This window comes from Ooceraea biroi, chromosome 5, assembly GCF_003672135.1.
Source record: "Ooceraea biroi isolate clonal line C1 chromosome 5, Obir_v5.4, whole genome shotgun sequence".
Taxonomy (NCBI): domain Eukaryota; kingdom Metazoa; phylum Arthropoda; class Insecta; order Hymenoptera; family Formicidae; genus Ooceraea; species Ooceraea biroi.
In genome coordinates this window covers 2,862,053-2,887,272 of record NC_039510.1, presented here as the reverse complement: position 1 = coordinate 2,887,272, position 25,220 = coordinate 2,862,053, and the positions used below count along the sequence as shown (strand labels likewise).

Sequence of the window (25,220 nt, the reverse complement as noted above, 5' to 3'; positions counted from 1 at the left end):
AATATCATACCTTGATTTTCTTTACCGTGTGCAAAATGTACCGCAATAAACATTTCTATGATAATCGATTACTTTGTAAAGTTCACAATAAAAACTTAAAAAAACTGGCTTAAATAGTTTAAACTTATTCAGTCAATTATCATTGTTCGTTTATCGCAGTTAATCGCTTAGTCATAATATTGATAATGTGAGACAGGAAAGAAGCATCTTTCTGAAAAATGAAATGGATTGTGTACATGGATCATAGATATTTATAATAAAACGTTATTATCTATGTTTTTCAGAATATGATTGTGTAACAGTCGCTCTTTTAGAGTTCTGTCTCTATTTATATATTCTTGTAAATCAGGTATAATCAGGTATAAATACAAGTCGCATCAATTGATTGAATTCTCTTTAGCTTGTGTATACCCCGTGTATCCGTGATCCGTGTTCTGTTTGTTTCGTTCTTATTACCTTGAACGTGGAATTCGTATTTTTCGGTTCGATTCATATTCGGCAGGTAGACGCATGGATTTATTGTGCATATTGGTGAATTTATTATACGTTTAAACAACACCTGGATGATAATGAAATAACGTACCGAGGTAATGTGACGATACAGAGTCAAAATTACCGCATTGTGTACATTGCGCATCGCTACACGTTATCAGTTGTGCGATTAGTTGATACGTCATTAATGCGACACCCGATACTTTTTTTGCCGTTTGTGTACACCAAGTCTTTGCAGATGACGAGTGTCTTCTCCGTAAATTTTTGAGCAAACACAAGTGTGCTTATCGAGGTATCACCTATGAGGTGGGAAAAGATACCATTGTGCCATGATGATAAAGTCCTGCATCTGATTCGCTTTTACCTTTTGTTGAGGATCCTACTTAGGCAAGGAGACGAAATGCGAGGTTTAAACGAATTATGTAAAGCGTCCGTTGACGACGTCTGCCAATAAAGCAACGATTAGCGCATTAAGTCTCATACCCGAATGTTAAACGCCATACGATTCGACGAGGTGACGAGAATACGCGTGACGTATTTTATTTGGAGATCTGTTAAGATGTATTAGAGGATTTACATAGTCTATAAGTGGATAATACAACACGAATGGCTACAGAACGGCTAGCTATTGCAGTAGACACTTTTCGGTTTCAGCACAGCTCCGTCAATCGTGGTAAACGGGGTCTCGTTTGGAAACCTTGTTACATATCCATAGTTTCATTGCTACTCGCGCGTTGTATCGATTTTCTGTTGAGTTCTTTTACAGATTAAGTAATATATTCGCATACTGCGAATATAACAGAACGAAGTTGTGTTGTGAACGAAGAAATTCTTGAACAAGAACAAAAATGTATAATGCAAAGTCGTGTCCGTCATTCAATCACGAAAGACTCATAGAGAACTTTGCAAATGAACGTCTTCAATCGTACAGAAACATTCGATCGATAATATCGCAGAAGAGTGCAAATATTGCCAGATACAAAAGCGTACCTATAACACTCAACGGGCATGAAAGCGACGACGTTTCTATGCTTGTGGATGAAAAAGCGGAAACGGGACAAATTGAAAAGTGTAAAGATGATAAGATAGTATCAGATATCATTGAGAAAACGGAAAACAATATACAGGTAATCCTTGCTTTTTCTATTCCCTTTTTCTGTGATTATCGTGTACCACCAGAATGCTTCTGTTTTCTTGTTTTATTACTTTTCTTTTCGTAAGAGTTAATGTGAAGATGATCAAAATCATAGGAAGAGGACGTTCATACGTGTACTGAAAAAACTCACGTCCTCGAGGGAATGTTAGAAAATACGTCAGAAAAACCGCAACGAAGAAAAAGAAAGAAACGAGCGTTCTCTTTGCTCGATGTCTTCCTCTCTCTGAGTATAGTCGGTCCCTTGGCAATTGGCTTTTGGAGAGGGATATGGACATGGATGGATCTTCATACGGAATTGTGAGTATAAGTGATTACACGAAAAGCAGTCCGAATAATTGCTTAGGAAAATTGTATCAACAGGTTTCCAGGTTGGTTCTGCTTTATATTCGGCGCCGTTTTGCACCTGATATACACGGTCTTCAAAAATCGATTTCACGACACTTACATGAACAAGTGGGCCAAATCGGACGCGCGAAAGCGAGTGCTTTATCGCCTAATACGGATCCTGTACACTCACTCTTTCGGAGTGGCCTGTATCACGCACTGGCGGGGTGGCTGGATCATCATCGATGCTTACCTGGCCACGCACATATGGTAAGGAGCTGTTTTTTAATGATGCCGTTACTTTATTTGTAATAAAATAGAATATATAACGTTGAAATAAGGAAGGAATCAAAGTTTAAAATTAGCTCAAAATTCTCAATCGATGGAAAATTTTGCTTTCGTGTGAAAGAAACATCGTAGCGAGTTAGTTCTGATAAATGGACATGCACTAATCTGTCATAATAATAGTTTAGCGATTGTTATCTCGTAATATCTTCTGCTATAGGATAACAACGTGTTTGATGTGCTTGCTACTGGCGGGTCTGGCAATTTTGCGTTCCGTACGAAACTTGATAGCAACCCCAATGATAATATTAATCGATAGGCCGATTTGCGTCTTTCAATTTCCCACCAGGTACAATGTGGTGAGTTTAAAAATATATACGATACTTCTTGTCTGTGATAAAGTACATACTTTTACATTCGCGGTGCTGCGAGATAACGCGATTACATAATCTTCGCGAAGTCTCGCGTGAGTAGATTAATACATGAATATGGAATCATTTCCTGTTTAAAATCTTTTAAGTTATCAAATAACTTAATTAAGTTGCAAATTTTTTAATACGAACAATCTGTTTATCAAGTTCATATCTCGCAATTCTCACACAATGGTACATCAATACGCAAGTCGCGTATTTAATCAGGCATTACGTCGCACGCGTACTTGACTCTCCGCAATAGATTTTATGCGGGAAAAATTGTTCACTTCATAATTCACAAAGAAAGACTTGAAATTTTCTATTTTGACTCTGTCCTTATTTTTTATGTAATTGCGTTATCACGATCTCTCTCATGTCGCCTTGACAATCATAGCAGTTGTCGTTTCTTTGATTACCGCCCGAGAAGCTACCGACCCTGTACTCAATTGTCAAGCGGCGTTTAATGATTGTGGAATAGTTCTTTATACATGTATATGCGTATAAGGTAATTGGAGTTACATGTAGAAAGAGTTACAGAGAGAGAAAAAGAGAGAGAGAGAGACACGTAAAATTTATTTTTATGTATTTTATTTATTTATTTTTATCTCTTCTTCTGCAAACTCTTCGAGTAGAAATCAAATACTCGGACTTGTAATCGCGAATTATAATTAAACTCATGCGTATGTATAAATTTCCTTTGACATACTAATACCTCTGCATGCGTTTTTTCGCGTAGGAACGACTGTTAGATTAGACGTTTGTTCTATCAAACATGAGAAAAAATTTTCTCCAGATGTTATCGAGAATTGTTTGTGATGAAACTGACATCGCTTCTAATGAAGCACTGTTATCAGTTTTCTTGTCTTAAGTAGATACGGGAAGGTAACGGGAAATCAAAGTGCATTCAGTAATTGCGCAGTGCTTCTTGAATCGCAAACATCTATGTGACACTTTATAGCTTCATTCCTAGCTAGCTGCATTCTTTGACGGTATAAATAATGATTTTTACCTTACATGACATACTCACGATCTTTTGCAATTTCACAAATAGAGAAACTGCAACGACGTCCACTCGGTCTTCCCCGGAAGTTTACGAAATGTTCACTCGCGTCCACCGTTCACCGATAACACAGATGATATAGTAGCGCTTTGATTGTATACAGACGCGAGTGAATATCCCTTATCTGTAAAAGGAGCGTTATCCTGCTTTTGATCGCACTTATCGATTACAATCATCATGTCACGTTTGTTATCGAGCAATATTTTTTTTATCTGCGAAATAAGTGCAACGATTATTTCTCTTAAATTAAAACTTCCCGATGACGAATCACCTACGGTCGCTAAAAACAGAATGTGATTTAGTTTCCGATATTATCTATATAAATACCATTCGATCCTATTTAAATGACGAAATGTTTAATCTTGTAATATTTTATATAACATTCTCGACATGATGGCGAATTTTATGCCCTTGGCGAGACATGCTGGGATAAATTAGTGGACGAAGGTGACAAGATGCTGTAATCCAAGCTTGATTGCTGTACAAAAAGAAGTCGATTAGCGAGGACTTTGGCTAAAGCGTCAATGGTTAAATAAGTATATACGTCAATGACTAAATGAGTATGAGGCAGGAAATGCCACTCAAAAAAATAGCATCAAGGTGACGAAACTTATTGCAATTAAGTTTATCTTTTCAATAAGTTGCAAGGCTACTTGAAACCTGGTCATTTTTTGCAGACTAGTCTTTACTTTCAAACGATTTACCTCCAAACGGAGGTATTTTTTCAAAGAAATATTTATATCTATTTCCATATTTGTAGCTTTCGGAAGAAGAACCTAGGATTTGTGATTCGGCAATTAGAATCCTGATCGCTCGATTATACCGAGAGAGTCAGGTGAAAAACAGGTCAATGATCTTTTCTGGATATTTTCCAAGATACGGATACGGATCTTCGATACTGCCACGTGTCTCCGATATCTCATCGCGGATCTATCATGGCTTTTTTTCACGTTTCTGGAAGCGGAGCAACGCTCTCCGTCACCCACCGTGAGCGAAAGTTCCCTCGGGTTTCCAAAGATCGCCACTACCCGTCCACGATTCGTCTTCGAATCGCGTTATCGCGGGAACGCGCGTGGCTCCCGTCGCCACCGATTATCCTAATCCGCGACAGCACCGCGATATACACGCGATGAAATGAGGCGATTATAACGCATACATCGTGCATGATGTAAGTGGGGGAGTCGTGTCGGCGTAGGAGAGAACGAAGGGGAGGAAAGGAGAGCACACACCGGGTACTATCCTCCGTACCGGTGGTCCGACGATGCTAGTCGCGATAATGTGATAGTGTTGGTCCGCGCGTTTAGCGGTTGATAAAAGATAGCGGTTACACCGAAGACAAGTCAGTACTCACCCCGCTGTTCGACCGGCCGATCGCTCGAGCTGGCTCGTCGTCGATGAGTCCGTGAGGACGAGGGTTGAACGAGGCAAACGCGGACAAACAGCGAGAGAAGTCGCCCCTTTCTCGTTCCCCGGTTTATCGCGTCTCATTCTTCTGATTTTCCTCAGAGCCGCGCAACGCCGTTTCAATCAGTATTCGGGGAGCGGACAGGCGTCTTCAAGATGATCTCATTGCTGGAACAAGTTCCGATAAGTGTCGTTAATGAAATTTACGTTATCTCGGAGCGTTAAAGGAGGAGACAAATGTCCTTACTGCGAAGCTGCACGCATCACTCGTCGTGGGTACTCGTTCACCGTGTTACGGCAACAATGACGACGACGACGACGACGACGGCGGCGGCGGCGGCGGCGACGGCGGCGGCGGCGGCGGCGGTGGCAATTGATCTTGACAAATAAGACTAAACTGAAACTGAACTGGAGAAGTCGCCGGAGAATGTCAGGAACAAAACGTCGGATGCCACCCGCCTTCTTAAGTTGACCTCTGTACGCGCGTCTTCCCCATTTTCTTTCTCCCGCTCTCCCGTCCACGTGATAGCCAAATTAATTAATTTCGATCGCGGATCATGCATAATGACCAGCGGCGTGACTACTAGACTCGATCCGGACTGGGTGAGAATGGTCGAATTGCGTGCTGGCACCGGGATGACGAGCCTGGACACGAAATCGTCGAATCGTCTGCACTACGCCATCCTGACAATCCTCGATACGATATTCTCCGCGCTCGTCGCCGCGCCGGCAGTAGTCGGGTACTGGCGTGGCACTTGGGGCCTCAGCGACTTCTACGTCTACCCGGACGAGCCGGTGTACAGCAGCTTCGCGTCGATAACGATCGGCTACACCGGCCTGTTCGCCTTCAGCGTGTTGCAACACGGCCTGGACGACGTTCTCCATCCGGACAAGCACCGACTGTCCTACTACCTCGGCTCGCGACTCTACACCAGCGTGTTCGGCCTCTGCTGCGTGAACGCCTGGCGCGGTGCCTGGAAAGCCCTGGACATCTACACCGAGCTGACTCCCGGCACCGTCTTCGCCACGACCGCCGTCAGTCTCCTCGCGCTCGGTATCATGCGTGCGATCCGCAACGTCTCCGCGCCACCGTTCTCGCTCGTTCTCGACTCGTGTCCGGGTTACTTCGAAGTGCAGACTATGTTTCGCGTCAACGTAAGTATTCACAGCGTAACGTTAGTTCTCTCGCTCGTGAGATCTCATGAAAGCGCTCCGAATCTCGCGAGCTTTCCCAGCTTACGACGTTACTTCTTTAACAATAACGCCAACTTAAACTGCCAAGAAAAGAAGAAGCATCGATGTAAGTGTACTTGCTTCTTCTCTCCGATTGATACTCCTTGACACTCCAAAAGCTCGATGTTCTTACAAAGGAAATAAATCATTAAATGATTTTTATTATTATTTCCAAGCTTCTTTCGTTAACAGAAATCTGTCGATCCTTGTAGCAGGAATAGCGTGAAAAAGGATGAGAAAGAAGCGGAAGAGGCATCGCGTTAGGAAGCGATGCAATACTAGCGCAAATACGATAAGATTCGCTCTATTTATTATTGCCCACTGGCTTGCTCACTGTCGATTCAATAAAGCGCATCATAAATCGTATAAATCGCGACAGATCGCATGTGCCTCGCGCGTTTACACGCGTCGTCCAAGCGTCGCATTATCGGTGTGTATGAGCACAGTTTCCGGCTTAATCCCCCGATCGTCCGCCACTATTGCGCTTGTATAGTCTACGTGCGCGTTAGCGCAATGTGCAAGTGCACTAATTCACGCGCCGTTATCTTGCCATTCGCGATCGTACTTTCTCTTCGTTAGGTGAAAATTTGAATTTTCTCTCGTCCAAGTGGATGCGTTTTTCCTCTCGAGCAATTCGCCCTTGCCTGCCAGAATAATTATCAGATAATAATTATCATTAGATTAAAATATGACGAATATCGATTAAGAAAGATTAATATGATTTTAGATTGCATACGATTGCAAACGATTCAAATAAAATTACAGCACGTGTAAATATTATTTAATACTTCTTACATCACGTGCAAGCAGGTTTGTAATAATAACACTGCGATTGTGATTGCAGAATACGAGGGACTGGTCGTTGTACTTACTGGATTGTGCCTTCAGCGTTGGCGTCGTGGGCACGTTGGTCGTTTTCGTCTGGAGAGGAGTTTGGATTCTTTTCGACATCTACCTGTTTCCAGGAAACCCGAAATATTCCGCCGTCGGCTCACTGGTAAGCACCAAGTAAATTTAAATTCTGAGAATTCCGAGATTCTGCAAATAGAATTCGTTTCGTTATCTGTTATCTATTTGATTAACAGATATCAAAAGTTTTCTCTCTTAATTTCTGTTCTCTTGAGAGTAATAACAGTGTTATTATAAGAGAGTTAATTCATCTCGATAATTGATTGTTGATATCTGTTAATTCTTTAAATTAATCTCTTAAGAAATCGTCGTCGTTATGCAATATTATTCCGCTAAGAAACATTTCTATATTTGAGAATTAATAAATGTAGTTCGCGATAACAAGAACCCTATCTTTGAAAAGATGTACTGTCACGATCGGGCAATTAACTCGGTTCCAGTCGAGCGGAAAATTTTGAGAATACTGCCTATCATGTGCAATAATTTCGGAAGCAGCACTTAGCGCGTCACCGTGCCGCACGGAATCCACCGGCATTAAGACTCACATCGAGCGATAATAATAATAAAAATCTGGTGGTAAAGTTAGCTAATGACTTTCAGACGTACAGCCGATCAATGCTTGCGGTTAATGCATAAACTGGCCGATTGCTGATATTTAATATTAAAAAATATGATATATAATTATTTGTTCCGATTTTGAAATATTGCGCTTTCAAGAATGAAGGCGAATAGAATTCGACGATTAGGAGAGTGCAATGAGAAATTACAAATTTTACAAACGTACGTCGCTCGACGTACGTGCATTATGCCGTGGTACCACACGCCGGTAGTTCGATTATATAATTGAATATTCGCCAATTGTATGATTGCCGAGGCACATGGCACAATTGTCGGTGTACGCGCATGTAATGCTTTACGTTATCCCTGATTCGTCATTTGTCATATCGCTGTTGGTACGACCGACACGATTTATATGATTTTCGAACGCGAATTGCGCTTAAATTGTACACGATGAAAAAGGAATTCCTTGTTGATCTTTCTGAATGTATCTCAATTTTTAAATTGATCTTACTTTCGTTGAAAAACTATCAAAACAAGTCGTCTTTTACTTACTTTAACATTCTGAAGTACAAGATACAGAGTTGAAAAAGATAAAAAGTTGCTTATAAATTTAAAAGCGCGTGACACAGGCAAATAACGTGTGCGATTACCGATTATTTCAGGCGATCGGGTATTTAATAGTTGCCGTGACGTTCTGTCTGCAACCGCTGATGCGATACGTCTGTGCGCGTCTTCAGGGTTTAATTCGCTTGATAGCGGCGGACGCTTTTCTTCTTCTGAGCTTTCTGGGCACTGTGAATGTCTGGCGCGGTATATGGAACGCGCTAGATCTCTGGCTGCTGCCGGACAATTTGGAATTATCCTGCTGGATCACGCACGTCGGCTGCTTCGTTTTTCTCGTACTCCTCAATTGCAGCAACACCATCCTCGTTCGCGGTGTTTATATCGATGCCGAGGAGGAAGAGGGAAAATGTGTCGTCTTCCCGTGTCATTATCTTCGATTATTCTTCAAGGTTCGTACTCACCTACGAAAAAGAAACTTTTTTTCAATAAAAATAATATATAATTAAATTCTTTCAATGTCGAGAAGCAAAGGTTTGATTAATGTTCAACAATTCAAACTATTTAAATATCGTTGTTGTCTATGAAAAAGAAACATTTCTTATGAAATAAAAATAATATAATAATTAAATTCTTAATAATAAAATAGAATAATTGAATTCTTTGAAAAAGTTCATGAAAATGTCGAAAGATTAATTTGATCAATGTTCAAGAATTTAAATATCGTTGCTTATCTCGTTCGGCAGATCGAACGCGAAAAGAAGCAAGCGAGGCGACAGAAGCTGTTAGTGGGATCGCAGGACTTTGACGGTCATTGCGACGTAAACGGCAAGGATGGTGAAAACGGTGCTTTCCTGCCGCACAATACTACAACGGCAACGATAGCTACAGATGCAGACTCTCTTGCATAAACCATAACGAAAAAGCAATCTTTCGTGAATGCGATCATCCAGGTAGAGATGATAATCCGCTGTACACGTACTCGATCGCGACGATGGCTCGTTTCAGCGGGATCCTCACGTGAGACAGTGTTTCTTCCCAGACTGAACTTTCACTCACTCTGCGTGTTAATTTTCAAGACGTTCTCTTCAAAGGAATACAGTGTGATTTTCAATTGTGCCTTGATCAAGAACTTTTGGTGACTAAAAAAAAAGACATTCGTTTGTGACACACAACAAGAACAAGAACAGTTGGAAGGCGTATGACTATGAACATAGAAAGTGAACATACGTTTTACGGTAAGACACCGTACGACTATTGTCCGGTTGAGCATTATTGTGAGATATTGCCACGTTAAATAACAGTGCATGGTATTGCCACTGAACGAGAAAAGCTAGAAAGTACGAGACAAATCTTGAAACTAGGAATTAATGCTGCCGTCGTGCGTCTTCTCAAAGATAACTCGTATAGCTAACTACCTACATCCAAAGACTAATGCGCGATATACATATACATGTAGACTATTTATATATATTTATTTAAAAACATGCACGCGAATGTGTGCGCGAAATTGACTCATAATTTACCGAATAAATCGAGTATTAACGTTAACGGTGTGTCCGTGTATGCCGTGTATTATTCTTTATTCAGTCACTTTTCTCCAGCGCGGTAATCGTAATTAGCCGCTCATCATCGTGCGTAATTTTCGCAGGAATTTCGTTGCTCGTCGTGGGCACGGATCGATCGTCGAGTCTAGCGTTGAAGGCGGGACCTTGAATGACGACAATAATAGATTGAACAGGATCATCATGAGTAGAGCGTAACCTTCTCCCTCGTATCCAACACACCCCGCGCTTTTTGCTCTTGTGCGCCCGGCAATTACTACGTCATGGCATACTAATAACTAATTAGCCGAGGTAATGACGGAACAATAGGCGGCAGGCACGACGGATGGGAAGTGCTTAGTTCGACGATAAATGCTTGCTCCCCTGGCCTACATTTAATGTTTCCACAATGAACAAGTCCCGCGCGCGTTCACGAGGGAGACGGAATTATTTTCTACGTGTGTCGGGCAATCGGTTGTCGCTGGCGATGCACCCTTCTTACGTCTTTGCGATGATAATGCGACGATTATACCTCGCAAGCACTGTCGCCAGTAGAAGAAGCGCCTTTTACAGCGTTATCAACTTCGTCGACGGTAAAAACCAAGATCGCTCGCACAATCAAGATATCCCCCCGCGTCTCACGCACTTTTATGCTTTATTATTTACCTCAAGATAGAGAAACCTCTCTCACGAAATCCGTGTTGAAACGATTCAGCTAGGTCCTCCAAAGGATCAGCCGTCGATCGGCTCTTGATCAATCGTATATTTGAATCAATGTCAACATGGTGGGGTGATCTATTTGGGGAGACGCGGCGAGAGATGCCGTCGTGCAACAAAAATCAGTCAGCTAGGTGAGTCGTGACGAAAGGTGAAACGTCGGTTTGATGAGCGAATGAAAAGTTAACGTTCCGACCGGCACCAACGGCAATTTACTGCTCAAAGTTGCAACGAATTCCATGCCTTTACGTGCATCCTGTTCGACGCCTAAGAATCTCTACGACAAAACAGGATTGCGGACAAACGTCGACACAAAACTTGATTGAGGCTTTCAAAGCGGGATGGCGGCGGATGATCCTCTTTGCCGGGAGCCTTTGGTATCCGTCGAATTCGAGGTTTTCGGGAAAGTGCAGGGTGAGTACCATCGAATCCGAAATGTCGCGACAAAATTATTAAATAATTATTAAATCTATCCTATTGCGATCGCAGTTTTCCATTTCCGACATCTCCTGTATGAGAAATTGAAACGCAATTAAAACGTAGTTTTGATATTTATTGCACTGTACTGCGTTTGTTTACATATTTAATACTTCACATATTTGGAATGTTCAGTATACAAGTATAAAATATATGTTGAACAAGAATCTCGCGTTTAGCGTTTTGCTCGCAATTAATAAAAATGGAAATCTTAATATTTTAAACGTACTTGCAGGTGTATACTTTCCAAAGTACGTGAGGGATATCTGCCTGCAATTGGGAATTTGTGGCTGGGTGAAAAACAGTAAAACCGGCACGATCCTCGGGAAGATGCAAGGACCTCAGGCGCTCGTCGATCAGATGTGAGTATTGATTTGTGCAAAAGGCGAAACCAGTCGTCTTGAAATCATTAGTTGAATCTATCAAGTATAATAAAACGGCGTTTCTCCGTTCCTCGACCATGCGTGGCCTCGGTTAGCAATTGCCGCGAGCGACGAACGAATAGTGTCGAAAACTAGCTTTAATAACGTTTTAATGACGTCATGATATCACCTGTTTCCCTCATTGGCGTTCATCACGAAATACCAGTTACGTCGAAAGATCATCTTTCATGAGGAATAACTTGAGATTTCCTGGCAGATTCTGAAATAGAAGCTAAATCGTGCTAAATCTTAGTACCGTAAATAAATAGCGCGTATAGCCCAACGAGAGGACAAAATAGAATGCGTTTGCCCTTGGAGGAAAAGCAAAGTTGGTTGCAAAGATAAAAAGAGATATAGAGGATATCTGTTATTTCGAGATGTGAGCCAGACCTACTGATCCGTTTCTTTGACCGCGCGGGGAATACGTGGTAAAACTACTGTTAAAGAATGCGCTTGCACTCAAAGTAAACGAACGATAGTTCGATAACTGGTCGTATTCTACAATTATTTCAACAGTGAGGACTGTATCTCAATATCTTCGTGTATAAATATATCTCCGCTCTCTCGCTCTCTCTCGGTCTGATTAATCGCTAATTATAATTTCGGAGCAGCAGTTTAAGTACCAGTGGCAAATGCATTCGTATACATACGCTTAACGCACGGCTTTGTTCGATAAGAATGAGAGTAACGATGTCGGCAATTGCATTGGCAACATGACAGACGCTCGCGATATGTGACCTTCTTCTTCAAGCGCGGCTCAATTTTTCCATTTAGTAAAACTGCATTTAAATCATCTAATGACTTGATTTCTAGGAAACAATGGCTAACGTCAGTGGGAAGTCCAGGCAGTGAGATACATCACTGTGAGTTTACGAATTGGGAGAATGTCTCCAGACGGCAATATCAAGGTTTTGCGATCCGTTTCTAAGGCTAAGGATAACAAAGTGTACAATGCAGTGCCCCTCTCTCTCTCTCTCTCTTGTGCGCGCAATTGAGGCACTGGAATATACTCAAAATTCCATAACGTTGAACATTTGTACGATAGCTTCATCGACATATATCGGTGTCTCATTTCACTTGGACAGATTACTCTACGCGATTAGAATAGCATTATTTGACGATAAGGTGTACATATATGTAATATTTAATGTATACTCTAATAAATCCCTTAAGAATTAAAGGCATCAAACTCACTCTCAGAGAACAGTACTTCTGAAAGAAATGTTATATTTGATTACAGATATACAATATAATACATCAGAATAGTTAAATTCGACGAGCACCATACGAATTCCCTTAAAAATCAATGAATTCTAATTTGCACGAAAAAAAGCCAAATAAATTATGCGTGTACTTTAGAATAAGAATAATTAATGTTTTACAATACTAGGCACTAAGAAAAAACCTTATACATGTATATATACATATACATATTCGTGTATTCGTTCCTTGATACTCAGAACTGACAAACAATATAATGTATAAAGATCGTCCGGTAATTCATATTTAATTAAGTTATTCACAACGTAGCAAGAAACACGTAGCAATTTGTATTTACTTACATTTACAACCTTGCAGCTAAATGTTTGCTAATTCCCTCTCTGATGCACAAGAAATGGTACAGCGATACAGCGTATCGTCATCATCGCTCCATTTAATATTTAAGAGGCAATAATTTTGGCCGTTTCGTTGATAGTAATATGTACAAATTATAGACAACTCGACGGAATTGTTGCGTGTGGCGGTGCGGCATCACAGGACACGGTCGACAAAACGGAGAAAAATTGAGCGTTAATTGTTAGCTTGGTAAATAAAGGTCGCGTCCAACATCAGCTGTACGATGTGGTGATCACAGTGAGTTTTGGGTAAATGCACGGATATTCGTCGGATCAGTTCGACGGTGTCGGCATTCGAACAGTTCGTACAGACTATTTCAGGCACGTTCTGAAGAAGAAGAAGACGGTTAATCGAGTCACGGATAAATACACGAGCGAGCGAGATTCGCGCGTTGAGCTTACCAGGCGTTCCAAGTATCTCGTAAGCGCTGGACTCATTCGTGACATCTCCTCGAGAAGATTCGGCGTCTTGGAAAGATACGCCATCATCCTTCTTCCAGCTATAGGCAATAAGTCCGCGGCCAAGCGTTCGACATCGGTTACCGCTATAGATACCTAATCGTGCATTGCGAGTACCGAGTATTAATATTAGTAATTGTTGTAAATGGCTGTAACAATACACGCGCACAATATGTGCAAGTAACAAGTGAATTTATTATTGGCATATATATCCACCTCTTCCGCCAAGCGATCGAAGCCGTTTATGTACAGCTGACAGGTCTGATGTACTCTTAATTTGTCATTGTTAATTCTCCAGATAGATGCGAGCGTCTGACACCTGCCCATCCACGAAACAGCCTGCGCCGAGCTGACCGTCACGCCGTCGCTGGTTTCCCGATGGATGAATTCCATCGACGCTGTAATGACTTTGCATAAAAATTCCGTGCGCGTATCGTCTCTCTTATCGTCCTGGTACCACGTGAGTATCGCTTGGTCAGTTATCTCTTGGAAGAAGTACGGTTGCACCTGGGACAAGCAACAACGGTTCGCAACGTGTGAATGCGCGCGAATGGCCAAACTGTACGGAATACGGATTAGATCGCCCTACTTACCACGGACTCAAATAAGTTATTTAACGGTTTCAGCATTTTCACGTTAAGACACGCCATCATGTACAGGACATTAGCCACTTGCACGTGTAGCAGGACCAGATCGTACCAAGCTGGCGTCTGGGAAATGGCCAGCGTGGCGAACGGCTGCGGTCCGCCGGAATATCCGTCCCACAGTTCCTCGGACTTGACCGTCGTGCTGTCTCCTCGTTCGAGCGTCTCTGCCTGCGTGACGTGAATCATGTTGATGTCAACGACATACGTGTAATAATTCCTCTTAAAAAAGCTTAAAAGCACTAACATCGATAAATATATCCAAGAAGGTGACGCAGTGCTGTAGGAATGTCGTCAATTGAATATCGGACAAGCCGATATTCTGCATGCACAATCTCTCTTTCGGCAGTTTTCCGAGTTTGTTCATCAGCTTCGCCGCCGTCTCCATTCTCTTCTTTATGTGAAGTGTCCACATTAAGCAGCACACGCCTGCCGAATAAATACGAAAGCGTGAGTATTCATGATGTGAGAGAAAAATATTTTACCGAAGAAACAATGTTAGACGTGCCACTGACCGTGTCTCATATGCTTCATAGGTATCTGTCGCAGAACGGCCAAAGCAGCCGCCAACGATTCTAATTGAGTGATGTCTTTGTTCCACGACATTGCAAACTCCCAGCATAAATTGGCCAAGAGAACACTACTCGTTAAACTGTACGGAAAGTGGCGTTTAAGTAGAATCATCTTATCTAGAAAAGAGGCATTTCTCATTTATTTATTATGATGTAGTATGTAGGAAAGTAAGATTACTTTATTCAAACGCGCGTGGCTCACCCAAGATATACGCTTCCGCGGTCGTACTAGCTTTCGCTTCGTCTCCGATTTCTACCGATAACGAAAGGAGCTTTTCCCGTTCCTGTTGAGGTACTTGGACGGCAGTCGCTTCGTCCAGCGCTTCAGCTAATTGCAAAGAATCAACTGACAACTGCAACTGATCAAATTCCACATCGGTCGTGTCAATTAATCGCGCTGGATCAATGCCCGTGGTACTCAGCCATTTCGCGACCAGTTCGGACACAGAACCTGATGATCAGAAGGATAATACTATGAAACTGTGGAACCGTGACAACCGTGTGACAATGTTAAGGGGGGAGCCTGCTTTAGAACGCTGAAAATAAGGTATATTTTACGAATTGTTTTTGGAGAAACTATACAGCGGATCATTATAAAACTTTGATGCATTTATTAGTACATGTTTAAAGATAAAAAAAATTATTTTTTGATTTGAATGTATCGCTTGTAGAGGTCGTCCTGGAGAAATCTTAGTGCAGCCGCGTCGCCGGCATTGCAAATTGGTGAGCACTCTCCTGCCTCCAAATTTCGTCTAAACTGAAAAATTGAAATATGTTCTCGTTATTTATGAGTTCCCATCGTCGATGAACCAAAGAGAGAAGAAAAAAGTTGAAAAGTGCCAAAATGGTGGAGCTTAGAACACAAAAGTACGATTTTTAGACAAAGTTTTTGAACTTTTTCATGCAAAAATAATTGTTTAACTTAATGTTTTTATGAATATTAAAGGTTCATCGACGATGGGAATTCATAAATAACAAGAAAATATTTCAATTTTTCAGTTTGGATGAAATTTGGAGGCAGGAGAATGCTCACCAATTTACAATGCCAGCTACACTAAGATGCCTCCAGGACGACCTCTACAGGCGATATATTCAAATCAAAAAATAATTTTTTTATCTTTAAACTTGTACTAATAAATGCATCAAAGTTTTATAATGATCCGCTGTATAGTTTCTCCAAAAAAAATTCGTAAAATTATACCTTATTTTCAACGTTCTAAAGCAGGCTCCCCCCTTAAGTGAGAAGAAAAATTTCGACGTACCTTTCCCTTTGGAGAGAATTAACGCTAGAGAAACTTTGTATCTTATAAATGGCAAGGCAAAGAATTGCGTTGTCTCGTCCGGCATTACTTGCCGACTGAAATCAGAATCATTACGTTACGCGCGCTGAAGAAAATGTTTAACATCATAAAAATATAATACAAACCTAATAATAGCATCTAAAATAGTGACATCCTCAAGATTTCCAATTAACAATGTGAATTGACAGGTCTCGTTGCTAACGTTTTCCCATTCGCTGTTCGAACTGTACATTTCATCATCATCCGGCGTTACCTCACTCGATTTCGTCTCCATTTTCTCTACTTTGGCAATGTCATTCCCATTTTTAATATCCTCCCCTTCGTTCCAGTTGGTCTCCAGGAGTTCCTGATACTGCAATTTCTCTTTATGCTTTTCCAGAGTCACACCAATCGCCCTGCACGCTAACGCAACGGTAAGCGCGTTAAAAGGCTTCGTCGAGTCAGATAGAGCCGTGCGTACGTTCCTCCACCATGAAGAAGCCTCGTTGTACTCGACACATATTTCCTCCAAGTCTGGCAGATTTTAGTTTCAGCTTAACGCATGAGAGATAAATAATACATCTCGAAGCAATTATTGAAACTTACCAGCTAGCAGACATATAACGTACAGAAGCTGCGTGAAACGTTGCAGCTCAATCTCCAGAGATGTGATTTCCTCTTTATACGTCCAATACGTTAGCGCCAGCTGCATCAGGATGAATGGTTGAATGCTGCTATCTCTAGCAGCCTGCTGCCATTTTTCTTTCACATCGTTCGAATACATCCATCCTTGATATATTAACCGTGCTGAAAATTATGTTTAACGTCTCACAATGGTGCCATGTTTTTAATCAATAGTAAAGAGCAGCACACTTACAAATTTCATAGAGCTTTTCTTCCTTCAGGTCTTTTCGCAGCCCGATCAATCTTGAGGAGCCGAATTCAAAGCACGACAAAAAGTTAAAGAACACTCTCCCGTCCTCCTTAAACTTGACTTTGGTTTCCGCTGAAGCGTCAGCCTCCTTAAAACTGTCCAATGTTTTAGCCAGTTTAATGACACGGTGTACTTCTCGCTCCGAGGTTAATAATATCGAGGCTAAATTCTTGGCGCTTGGCACATTATCAGCTGTCACGATATCGTATTCCGGTGGAATGTCAAGTTGAGATTTGATATATTTATAGAACGTGATTATTTGCTGCAACTCTATTGTCATTTGATGAAGCATTTTAGCGTAAGGTTCCAATTCTTTTTCTCCTTTTTCCGTTTCTCCTTCTTCTCCTTCCTCTGCTTCCTCTGTAAAAATTAGCAAGCTCTGTTTATCTAACGCTTGTACGTAGCACAATTGTATGCAACACTATATGGAACGTGTTGTACCTGACTTTACTACAAAGCAGTTTGTTGCAGCAAGCAAGGCCTCCGGCAAAATGTGTTTGCTGTTCATTAAAACCTCGATCGTCTGCACTTTGATCTCGTAGGTTTTTAATCCTAGGCAGGTACGCGTAACTTCGGAAACCAATTTCTCCTCATTAAATTCTTCCTCTCTCAAAAACGTTCTCAGTTCCCTGAGCAGATGTATGTCGCGCGCTCGTCTTCCATTTTTACTACTCAGCGCAAAGTGAAACGGCACGCAAATTTCCTTTAAGCCTCCGAGTGGGTCCATAAACACGCACGAGTACTGCGCTTTATTCTTGGACAAACTAGCATTGTCGTTTGCGCCCAAGTAACCATAATTAATGTACAATAATCTGCACAAGAATAATATAAAAATAGTATAAAATAATTTAAAAAATGATGCTAAACGGAACAAGGGATTATTCAAGTAACTTACCGCCCGTTTTTACTAGCGGTAAAAGTAGTAATTTTTGGACCTTGCTGTATATTCCAGATGTCTATCACGCCTTTCTTCGGCGCGTAGATAACCAGGAACAGGGCAGTACGCAATAAAGATTTCCGCGCGGATTTACCGACACTCTTATGAATTCCGCGATCCCTTTCTTCGGTAACTTCGATCCAACCGCACTGAGCGTCACGATATCCTTTCCACATTCTCACGGCTATACCTCTTCTGTTGTTCACGAGTATCACTCGGCCCATGGCGTCCGATATCACTGACAGCGTCTTGTTGGGACTGCAGACGATGCAATCGCCTTCCCTCATGATATCGCTCAAGCCGAACCGACAGGTCATCGTCTCGACGGATTCGTGAATGTTACTACTACCCTTTGACGTTTCGGGCGTTGTACTCTTCGAACTGCCGCGAAACCATCTGAAAACAAAACAAAAAATCAAATCATTTTTAATTATGTCGTTTCGAAATTTTATACCGAGTACGAAACATGTATATGGAGTGTGTGAAACGTACGGAACAGCAGTGCCGATAGCACTGGCCAATTTGCTAGCCATGGCGATGGCAACGTCCGACAGAACTGGTGCGTTACTCCCCTCCAACGCATAATGGAATCCCACGAACGGCCGTTTTCCCGTCGCGAGGACCAGACTGTGTTGCGGCGCGCTCGATCTGTACGCCGCATTATATCCACCGCAAATCGAAGCTGTCATCAAGTGGTCGAAATTATTTATCGACGTTGTACCAACTACCTCGGAATCATTTGCAACGTCTTGATTCTTGAACCCCCATTTCTTATATGAAAGATTCGTAACTGGCGGTAAGTCATTGCAATTGGCTTGAACTGTGAAAATAATGGTCGTATCAACGGAGATTACGCCTTGCCATATCGTCTACCTTGCAAAAGCATTGTTTGTATCAAGCATAACAAGACCTCTGGCTAAGTGATTTCTACAAGCGCGCAAAGTTGAAAACAACGGAAATCCCTGCAATATGCAGACGCCACTGTTGTACAAAACATAAATCTCTTCGCTACAGCCAGCGTCTCCAACGTGCCTCGGTGAGCAGAATGACTGGCATTTTATTCCTATGACTGGTTCATTATGAATCTGTTCCCCCAAGAGCAATGCGCCCGTCTGATATAAAAGAAATTAATATAACAACTGGAAATTAATATAATAAGGACGCACAGAAGAAAAATTATACGCGTTCTTACTTCTGTGTAGAATCTAACAAAACCCGTATTATATCCAACAGCTATACACGTCCAATCTGGACCACTCGCCTTCCCTAAGGATATTAAGGGCAAGCAAAGCACTGACGTTATCCATTCACTGAAAAAGATATTTGCTATTATAATTGCAATAATATTAGTACAATTTGAAGGTATTACTTACTTTGGTTCCTTGGTTACTTTGCCCTGCCATGTGATATGGAATTTATTTTTTACTTCATCTAATTCTTGCGAATCCCATCTTGCTGTGTAATAGTGTATAGCGTCATCGTTAAACTTGTGTTACACTTTTAATAAATCATTCACAAACGCAAACATGAAAAAGACAAGATTCATACTTACAAACAAATAAAATCATTTTTGTATTCCAAGCTATTGCAAGTACATCTCCGACCGACGCCAATGATACCTGACAGTCTTGGAGAGGTAATTCATTGCTCGCTGCATACTCGACTAAAAGACAAATTCAAAAATACACATCAGGTAAAATATATATCACTAAATATTGCATTCGACATATTGCATCAGATAAAACTTACATTTGCTGATGGCATCACCATATAACAGCTTCTTAACGTTATCTATGTCTGGTATGTTCGCTATTCCTTTAATTTGGCAAGACATTCCGTCCAATATATTTTATTTCTCTTACAGAATCATATACATGAAATAGAATGTAATGACGTTCTGCTAATGCTTATTCTTCCCATTTACTCATCATTCACTTATCAATCTGTCTTTAGACAATAACCTATTTATTTATCATAATCACACTGTTTATTACTGATCTTATCTAACGTAAACTGTCGCTGCGCTTTTAATCTCGCAACTGTTTCATCACATCGTTTAGTTGTTCCTGTTCAGAAACTTGATATTTTTTGAATAAAAACTTTTCTCTCGATATCCAATGACGAATACAAATGCATCGAACACTCCGTTTGCCAGCTGATACTGATATCAAGCGAGTCGTAGTCGTCGTAGATGACAAGATAATTTTAAGATAGATGGAGGTCGTGACGTCATCTAACTCATTTAACAACAGGTTTGTTCGTGTTGGTTCGCTCTATCTTCTACCAACTTTTAAAACATTTTTACCAAAAAAATTGAGCCCTTAGTACAAAAAAATAATAAATATGTCCATCTTCGAAATTTTTGTGGGCCCTCAATATATTCTACGTGTCATCTAAAGTACGAGTCTGTTAAGTCAGTCACGTGACCTACGCAGGTTAGGTTGGAGTTTCATATAATCCGGGGATGCTCGTATCGCGTGCTTATTTCCAGTGAATCACGTTGAACGACACTGGACATTGGACTACGGCAACGTGAATAATCGTGTACTTATCTTCAGAGGTTACGTCAGGTTATGTAGGTATGCTCTACATGTGATAGCGGCTTCGAAGCTACACACTTTTGACTATTATTTATAATGAATATTAACATATATTTTTTCTGCTTATATCGGTAACAGACGAGAACGTCAAGAGAATTTGTTCGAAGGAAAAAAATATATTAGATAAAAACGATGGATCCTACGCTCGAGTTTGCAAGGAATCCACTCACTTGCTTAACGTGCTGCATCATGTTCAGAGAGGTGGAGGTGCGCAATAAGCATTACAAATCTGAATGGCATCGGTACAATCTGAATCGGAAGGTAGCTAATCTACCTTCAATAACGTTCGATGAATTCGAGAGGAGAACCCACAAAGATGCGACAGGAAATCAGACGAAACAGAGCAAGAATTGCAACATGTGTCGAAAGAAGTTCAGCAGTGAGAAACAATATGAGAATCATTTGACTTCGAAGAAGCATAAGCAGAGGGTGAAGGAGATGGACGAAGATCAGACTAGTAGTGCTGTACAAACCGAAACCGAGATGGATGTATCAGATGCATCAGACCTATCCCATTCGGATCTAGAGCTCGAAAATCCTATCGAACGCAACAATTGTCTGTTCTGTGAGCATCATAGTAGATCCATAACGCGTAACTTGAAGCACATGATGGTGGAACACTCGTTCTTTGTGCCTGACCTTGAGTACTGTATCGACAAGAGAGGTTTGTTAACCTACTTGGGGGAGAAGATATATGCCGAGTATAAGTGCATTTGGTGCGATAACTCAGGTAGGTAGAGAATTCTTTTTGTTCTTTGTAATAAAATGATATTAAGGGGAAGCTGGAGTCGTCTGCGTTACGACGGAATGAGTGATTGTTTTTAATAGATCTTTTCATATAATACATCCTTTGGTTGCGCAGAATGAAAATTCCACGATATAAAAAAATAGTAGCGATGCAAAATAAAGCTCCTGGTAAAACGGCCTCCAGGATTCCCTTAAAGCACTCTAAGACTTGAAATTAATTTGGCTATTTTTATATGTAGGAAGACAACTGCGAAGCGCAGACGCAGTAAAGGCACACATGATTGATAAGGGCCATTGCAAGATGCTGTTTGAAGGGGAAGCGCTGCTCGAGTACTTGCAGTTCTACGACTATACATCCAGTTATCCAGATGCCGGGGACGCTGATCCAGATGAAGAGTTGTCAGAAGTACCAGACGTTCTCTTGGACAACGACGGTTATGAATTGGAGTTACCTTCTGGAAAGGTGATTGGCCATCGTGCCCTGGTACGCTACTATAAGCAAAATCTTCCGACTTCAGGGACGATCACGGTGGCTAAGAATGGACATAAATTACGTAAGTTCATGCTGCAATATAGAGCATTAGGTGGGCCAGAATTGCAGGCAGAAGCAATCCGGAAAAGAGCGCGAGACGTTCGTTACCTGCAAAGAGTTCAGACAAAATATTCGACGCAGCTGCAGTTTAAGCAAAACAAACTACAAAAGCACTTTAGAGCACAAGTAAACTTTTAAATTTTTCATTCATCACCATTTCATTAGAACATATCCAATTTTTAAGAAAGAAATTTTCTTCTTCAGAAATGCAAATTGGGTATTAGAAAGAAAATTCCTTAGCAATATGATCCATTTTTCTATGTACTTTGCATAATTTGAAAAGTATCAATATCTTTGGCTTTGACTTGTTTGCACTTTATAGACTTTATAGAGAAAGCGAAGAAAATAACGATATTTTCTAAATTATACATAGAATTCATTTAAAACCATATGCAAATCTTCTATTTTTTTAAAGAAACTAGAAGGTGATAATTATATAAAAATTTGAAGAGAAAAATAAATGTACAGATATTTATGGAATGTAAAATGGAGCTATTATATATTACTATATATTACTTTGATATCACATTGCTTGTAAATATAATAAAAGAACAAGTTGCAAGTGAAGCAATTATTTGTTTAACTTTCATTGAAATTAAATCCTCATGTTTCGAAACTTTAAGTACCTGATAACCGCGTCATCAATTCGGATGCTATGAAATCGAAATTTATTATTTTCATTAAAGGACATACACGACATCACAATACAAATCATCATTATAAATCGCGATATCGATTTACTGGATGTTCTTACAAAATAACTCGTATATATTTTATATATACTCTCGATACTGTGATACCGACAAAAATATCTTTCATTCTTCTCATATAACTTTTTTTTTGTTCTTTTAATTTATACTCGTGTATGGACCCATGTTTGTTATATCCCGAGCAACAATATTCTATATAATCACTTTTCGATACGATAATGTATACGTGTATAAATTAGAAAACAATATCTCTGCGCTTTTCCGATGTTCGCTGATGAGAGAGAAAGAATAAACTGTGCATTAGTAGACATATATACATAATTGGACATTATGCACCTCGTGGACTATTTCTCATCCGGCGACATCGGCAAATCGCTAGACGCACAAATTTCGAACAAACCGCAGCATTTACACACGCTTTTATGACTTTCTTCTTTTTCCTTTCTATTATCAGATATTTGCATCTGCAGGCAATTAATACGTTCCCCTTTGAAATCTTAATCCTCACGAGATATCTACGAGTGCGTTTAGTTTACTGCCATTTTATCATCCTTTTTCTTTATATTAACCGCGAGAAAAAATAATTGCTGTCTAGACGGATAATTAACAGGTGCAATACTGCATTGGATATTGGAATCAGTAACGTAAAAGTGTCGAAATTCTCATGAAATCATCTAGTTTCCAGGAGTTAAGCGACATAACAATGTTCGTACAAGTATTTTCTACAAGCGTATCTCCTTTTGCTTTTGCTGGATCAGAGCGGATTGCCTGTGCTGTCAACAGACTGACTGTAGTCTGAATGTGATTCACTTTTAACGTCATTCGCTACATTAAATTTGCTTCGTTACCTCCTTTTTATAACAACCGTATGATACCTTCATACCTCGTTCGGAACACATACACGGGGAGGCAGTAATACCGGACATCATTTAGAGATGTTTCGACACTTGCTACGTGAAAGTTGCGCGATATAACTCTCTTGAATTTGAAGTAAATATTCGAAATAAGAAAGCGTCACGTCATTTTCGCGACACCAAAGACATGCATTTACGGATTTCTTATTGTCACGACACGATGACATGATACATATATATTTTTTTATCTACTTTGCGTTTTACGCTTTCGTATTGGTGGCTTAATTTAATTAAGCTGTCCGACTTTCTTCTGCTTTTTCTCCTTCTTATGTTCAATCTATTAATTTCACCATGAGTTTTAACGCTTCGTGAGGCGGCGCCGGTCTGATGGATTCATCCAGCTCTGCGTATGGGATCTCCGCCTCCACTCGGAAGCCTTGCTTCAGGCATACCTTCTGCGAGTACAAGCCAGTCGCGTCGGCCTTGCACACCTATGATAGTAGAGATCGTTCAAGCGATATCGCGATCGATAAATGTTGATCGTTAATGGCTGATCATGTGTGAGAACTCGGGGGTAAAATAAGAAAAAAAGAATTGAACCAGGAAAAGGGTAAATAATTATTATAAGTGAAAGTACCTTTCAGAAAAGTAACAAGAGGTGCTCTAATTATATCTCATGGGGGAGGGAAACGAAAATCATCCCATGCATGTATTAACCGAAGAGCATGCTGAAACAAAAGGGAAACACGCAAAGTATAGTGACTGCGCGAAACGCTGTTGTATCAACCTTGTTAATCTACCTTGAAACCGGCGCTTTTGGCCGTTTTTACGCTGTCGGCCATGAGAATATTGGCCAAGCCTTTGCCACGATAACGCTCATCGACACTGAGAATCCGACACTCAAACAGCTCGTCGACATCGTATTTAGTGAACAGATCGATCTTCTCGTTCACTTTATAGAGTAGTCTGAAAATTGTCTTAAACTTCTCATCATCCAGCTCGGCCAAACGCTTCTCCGCCTCCTCGCGTTCGCCCTTTTTCACGATGCCGTTTAGTGCCATTCCCGCGATCTGATAAAAACACTCTGATAATGCTCAAGACAATACGACGTAACGTAATCGGGCGGCATTGCTCACCACTCCTCGCTTATCCACCAGCATCCTGGAGTAACCCTGCTTCAAGGTGAGCAGACAGTGTCGCTCCAACTCGCACTGCGATTCTCCTTTCGCGCAGAGTCCCACGGCATTGTTGAGCGGCTCGTCGGCGAAGAAATTCCATTTTAGATGGTGGATAGCATCGTCGTAGCGTTCCTCCGGCACCTCCACGGCCGTCAGACAGTCCTCGCTAGATGACGACATGTTTGGGGTGGGCGAATTTTCCGCCGCGCACTGACAGCAATTTCCACACGCGCATCTCCTTTCGGTGAAGAAGGGTGGTCACCACCTCTCGTATGGGAAAAACCCTCCGTCCCCCTGTCCTCATGTAATATTGATCGACCTACTTCTCTAGCGGATACACTAGGTCAGTCGTACACGTCGATTTTTCATCAGCAAGTTCATTCAATGTATGAAAATCAACTTGAAATTCTTTTAGTCGCAATGACTTTCCTTGTGAATGGCATTCGCAATTCACAGAAATAAAAATAAGTCGCCAACACTGATTTAATCGAAATTATTATTTTATAACAAAAATATATACATAGTCTAGTTATTTTAAT

At 40.9% G+C, this 25,220-nt stretch overlaps 5 protein-coding genes and 1 long non-coding RNA gene across 12 annotated transcripts; 3 read left to right on the top strand and 3 right to left on the bottom strand.

Moving 5' to 3' along the window:
• Window positions 1–330: 330 nt before the first annotated feature.
• On the top strand, window positions 331–9,946 carry LOC105287725. 2 transcript variants are annotated; one of them, XM_011353453.3, is made up of 7 exons: window positions 331–1,619; window positions 1,743–1,945; window positions 2,009–2,242; window positions 2,478–2,616; window positions 7,212–7,364; window positions 8,500–8,850; window positions 9,145–9,946. In XM_011353453.3, exons 1-7 carry the CDS (start codon window positions 1,341–1,343, stop codon window positions 9,307–9,309), a joined length of 1,524 nt encoding a protein of 507 aa, XP_011351755.1. In that variant the 5' UTR covers window positions 331–1,340; the 3' UTR covers window positions 9,310–9,946. The 2 variants fall into 2 exon arrangements, with proteins under 2 accessions (XP_011351755.1, XP_011351756.1); XM_011353454.3 differs by lacking the exons at window positions 331–1,619; window positions 1,743–1,945; window positions 2,009–2,242; window positions 2,478–2,616 and adding an exon at window positions 5,560–6,289.
• LOC105287726 lies at window positions 3,242–5,167 on the bottom strand. The gene is made up of 2 exons (XR_003406554.1): window positions 5,082–5,167; window positions 3,242–4,208 (listed from the first exon to the last, which is right to left on the bottom strand). It is a non-coding gene; the product is annotated as an uncharacterized LOC105287726 (long non-coding RNA).
• A 151-nt stretch (window positions 9,947–10,097) lies between the features above and the next one.
• Window positions 10,098–12,738, top strand: LOC105287724 (acylphosphatase-2). Of its 2 annotated transcripts, XM_011353451.3 has the most exons (3): window positions 10,098–11,073; window positions 11,372–11,498; window positions 12,372–12,738. In XM_011353451.3, the coding sequence occupies exons 1-3, from the start codon at window positions 11,001–11,003 to the stop codon at window positions 12,484–12,486; spliced, it is 315 nt and encodes a 104-aa protein (XP_011351753.1). In that variant the 5' UTR covers window positions 10,098–11,000; the 3' UTR covers window positions 12,487–12,738. The 2 variants fall into 2 exon arrangements, with proteins under 2 accessions (XP_011351753.1, XP_019889923.1); XM_020034364.2 differs by lacking the exon at window positions 10,098–11,073 and having other exon boundaries at window positions 11,148–11,498.
• Window positions 12,739–12,768: 30 nt separating this feature from the next.
• Window positions 12,769–20,188, bottom strand: LOC105287728 (rab3 GTPase-activating protein non-catalytic subunit). 2 transcript variants are annotated; one of them, XM_011353458.3, is made up of 19 exons: window positions 19,750–20,186; window positions 19,553–19,663; window positions 19,374–19,455; window positions 19,193–19,310; window positions 18,911–19,112; window positions 18,493–18,820; window positions 17,959–18,396; window positions 17,505–17,875; window positions 17,007–17,423; window positions 16,736–16,936; window positions 16,276–16,663; window positions 16,112–16,206; window positions 15,052–15,300; window positions 14,793–14,966; window positions 14,525–14,706; window positions 14,227–14,448; window positions 13,850–14,140; window positions 13,577–13,729; window positions 12,769–13,502 (listed from the first exon to the last, which is right to left on the bottom strand). In XM_011353458.3, the coding sequence occupies exons 1-19, from the start codon at window positions 19,832–19,834 to the stop codon at window positions 13,350–13,352; spliced, it is 4,260 nt and encodes a 1,419-aa protein (XP_011351760.1). In that variant the 5' UTR covers window positions 19,835–20,186; the 3' UTR covers window positions 12,769–13,349. The 2 variants fall into 2 exon arrangements, with proteins under 2 accessions (XP_011351760.1, XP_011351761.1); XM_011353459.3 differs by having other exon boundaries at window positions 13,350–13,502; window positions 17,007–17,414; window positions 19,750–20,188.
• A 232-nt stretch (window positions 20,189–20,420) lies between these two features.
• Window positions 20,421–22,502, top strand: LOC105287727 (zinc finger protein 622). Of its 3 annotated transcripts, none has more exons than XM_011353456.3 (3): window positions 20,421–20,579; window positions 20,679–21,330; window positions 21,587–22,077. In XM_011353456.3, exons 2-3 carry the CDS (start codon window positions 20,733–20,735, stop codon window positions 22,075–22,077), a joined length of 1,089 nt encoding a protein of 362 aa, XP_011351758.1. In that variant the 5' UTR covers window positions 20,421–20,579; window positions 20,679–20,732. The 3 variants fall into 3 exon arrangements, with proteins under 3 accessions (XP_011351758.1, XP_011351759.1, XP_026825647.1); XM_011353457.3 differs by having other exon boundaries at window positions 20,430–20,575; XM_026969846.1 differs by lacking the exon at window positions 20,421–20,579 and having other exon boundaries at window positions 20,733–21,330; window positions 21,587–22,502.
• Window positions 22,503–22,781: 279 nt separating this feature from the next.
• LOC105287729 (dopamine N-acetyltransferase) lies at window positions 22,782–24,938 on the bottom strand. 2 transcript variants are annotated; one of them, XM_011353461.3, is made up of 4 exons: window positions 24,640–24,938; window positions 24,304–24,573; window positions 24,141–24,231; window positions 23,852–23,994 (listed from the first exon to the last, which is right to left on the bottom strand). In XM_011353461.3, the coding sequence occupies exons 1-3, from the start codon at window positions 24,859–24,861 to the stop codon at window positions 24,178–24,180; spliced, it is 546 nt and encodes a 181-aa protein (XP_011351763.1). In that variant the 5' UTR covers window positions 24,862–24,938; the 3' UTR covers window positions 23,852–23,994; window positions 24,141–24,177. The 2 variants fall into 2 exon arrangements, with proteins under 2 accessions (XP_011351762.1, XP_011351763.1); XM_011353460.3 differs by lacking the exon at window positions 24,141–24,231 and having other exon boundaries at window positions 22,782–23,994; window positions 24,640–24,930.
• Window positions 24,939–25,220: the final 282 nt, after the last annotated feature.

Excerpts from the sequence above, each read along its gene's own strand:
- LOC105287724 (XM_020034364.2), top strand. The coding sequence starts at position 11,290 with ATGTTGAACAAGAATCTCGCGTTTAGCGTTTTGCTCGCAATTAATAAA. Across the intron at positions 11,499-12,371 it reads CAGGCGCTCGTCGATCAGAT|GAAACAATGGCTAACGTCAG; the intron begins GTGAGTATTGAT and ends CTTGATTTCTAG.
- LOC105287728 (XM_011353458.3), bottom strand. The coding sequence starts at position 19,834 with ATGTCTTGCCAAATTAAAGGAATAGCGAACATACCAGACATAGATAAC. Across the intron at positions 18,821-18,910 it reads TAGAAATCACTTAGCCAGAG|TTCAAGCCAATTGCAATGAC; the intron begins GTCTTGTTATGC and ends TTATTTTCACAG. Across the intron at positions 16,937-17,006 it reads AGAAAAGCTCTATGAAATTT|CACGGTTAATATATCAAGGA; the intron begins GTAAGTGTGCTG and ends CATAATTTTCAG.
- LOC105287725 (XM_011353453.3), top strand. The coding sequence starts at position 1,341 with ATGTATAATGCAAAGTCGTGTCCGTCATTCAATCACGAAAGACTCATA. Across the intron at positions 1,620-1,742 it reads AAACGGAAAACAATATACAG|GAAGAGGACGTTCATACGTG; the intron begins GTAATCCTTGCT and ends TCAAAATCATAG. Across the intron at positions 1,946-2,008 it reads ATGGATCTTCATACGGAATT|GTTTCCAGGTTGGTTCTGCT; the intron begins GTGAGTATAAGT and ends TTGTATCAACAG.
- LOC105287729 (XM_011353460.3), bottom strand. The coding sequence starts at position 24,861 with ATGTCGTCATCTAGCGAGGACTGTCTGACGGCCGTGGAGGTGCCGGAG. Across the intron at positions 24,574-24,639 it reads TGGTGGATAAGCGAGGAGTG|ATCGCGGGAATGGCACTAAA; the intron begins GTGAGCAATGCC and ends TGTTTTTATCAG. Across the intron at positions 23,995-24,303 it reads CCAAAAGCGCCGGTTTCAAG|GTGTGCAAGGCCGACGCGAC; the intron begins GTAGATTAACAA and ends CTACTATCATAG.
- LOC105287727 (XM_026969846.1), top strand. The coding sequence starts at position 20,733 with ATGGATCCTACGCTCGAGTTTGCAAGGAATCCACTCACTTGCTTAACG. Across the intron at positions 21,331-21,586 it reads CATTTGGTGCGATAACTCAG|GAAGACAACTGCGAAGCGCA; the intron begins GTAGGTAGAGAA and ends TTTTATATGTAG.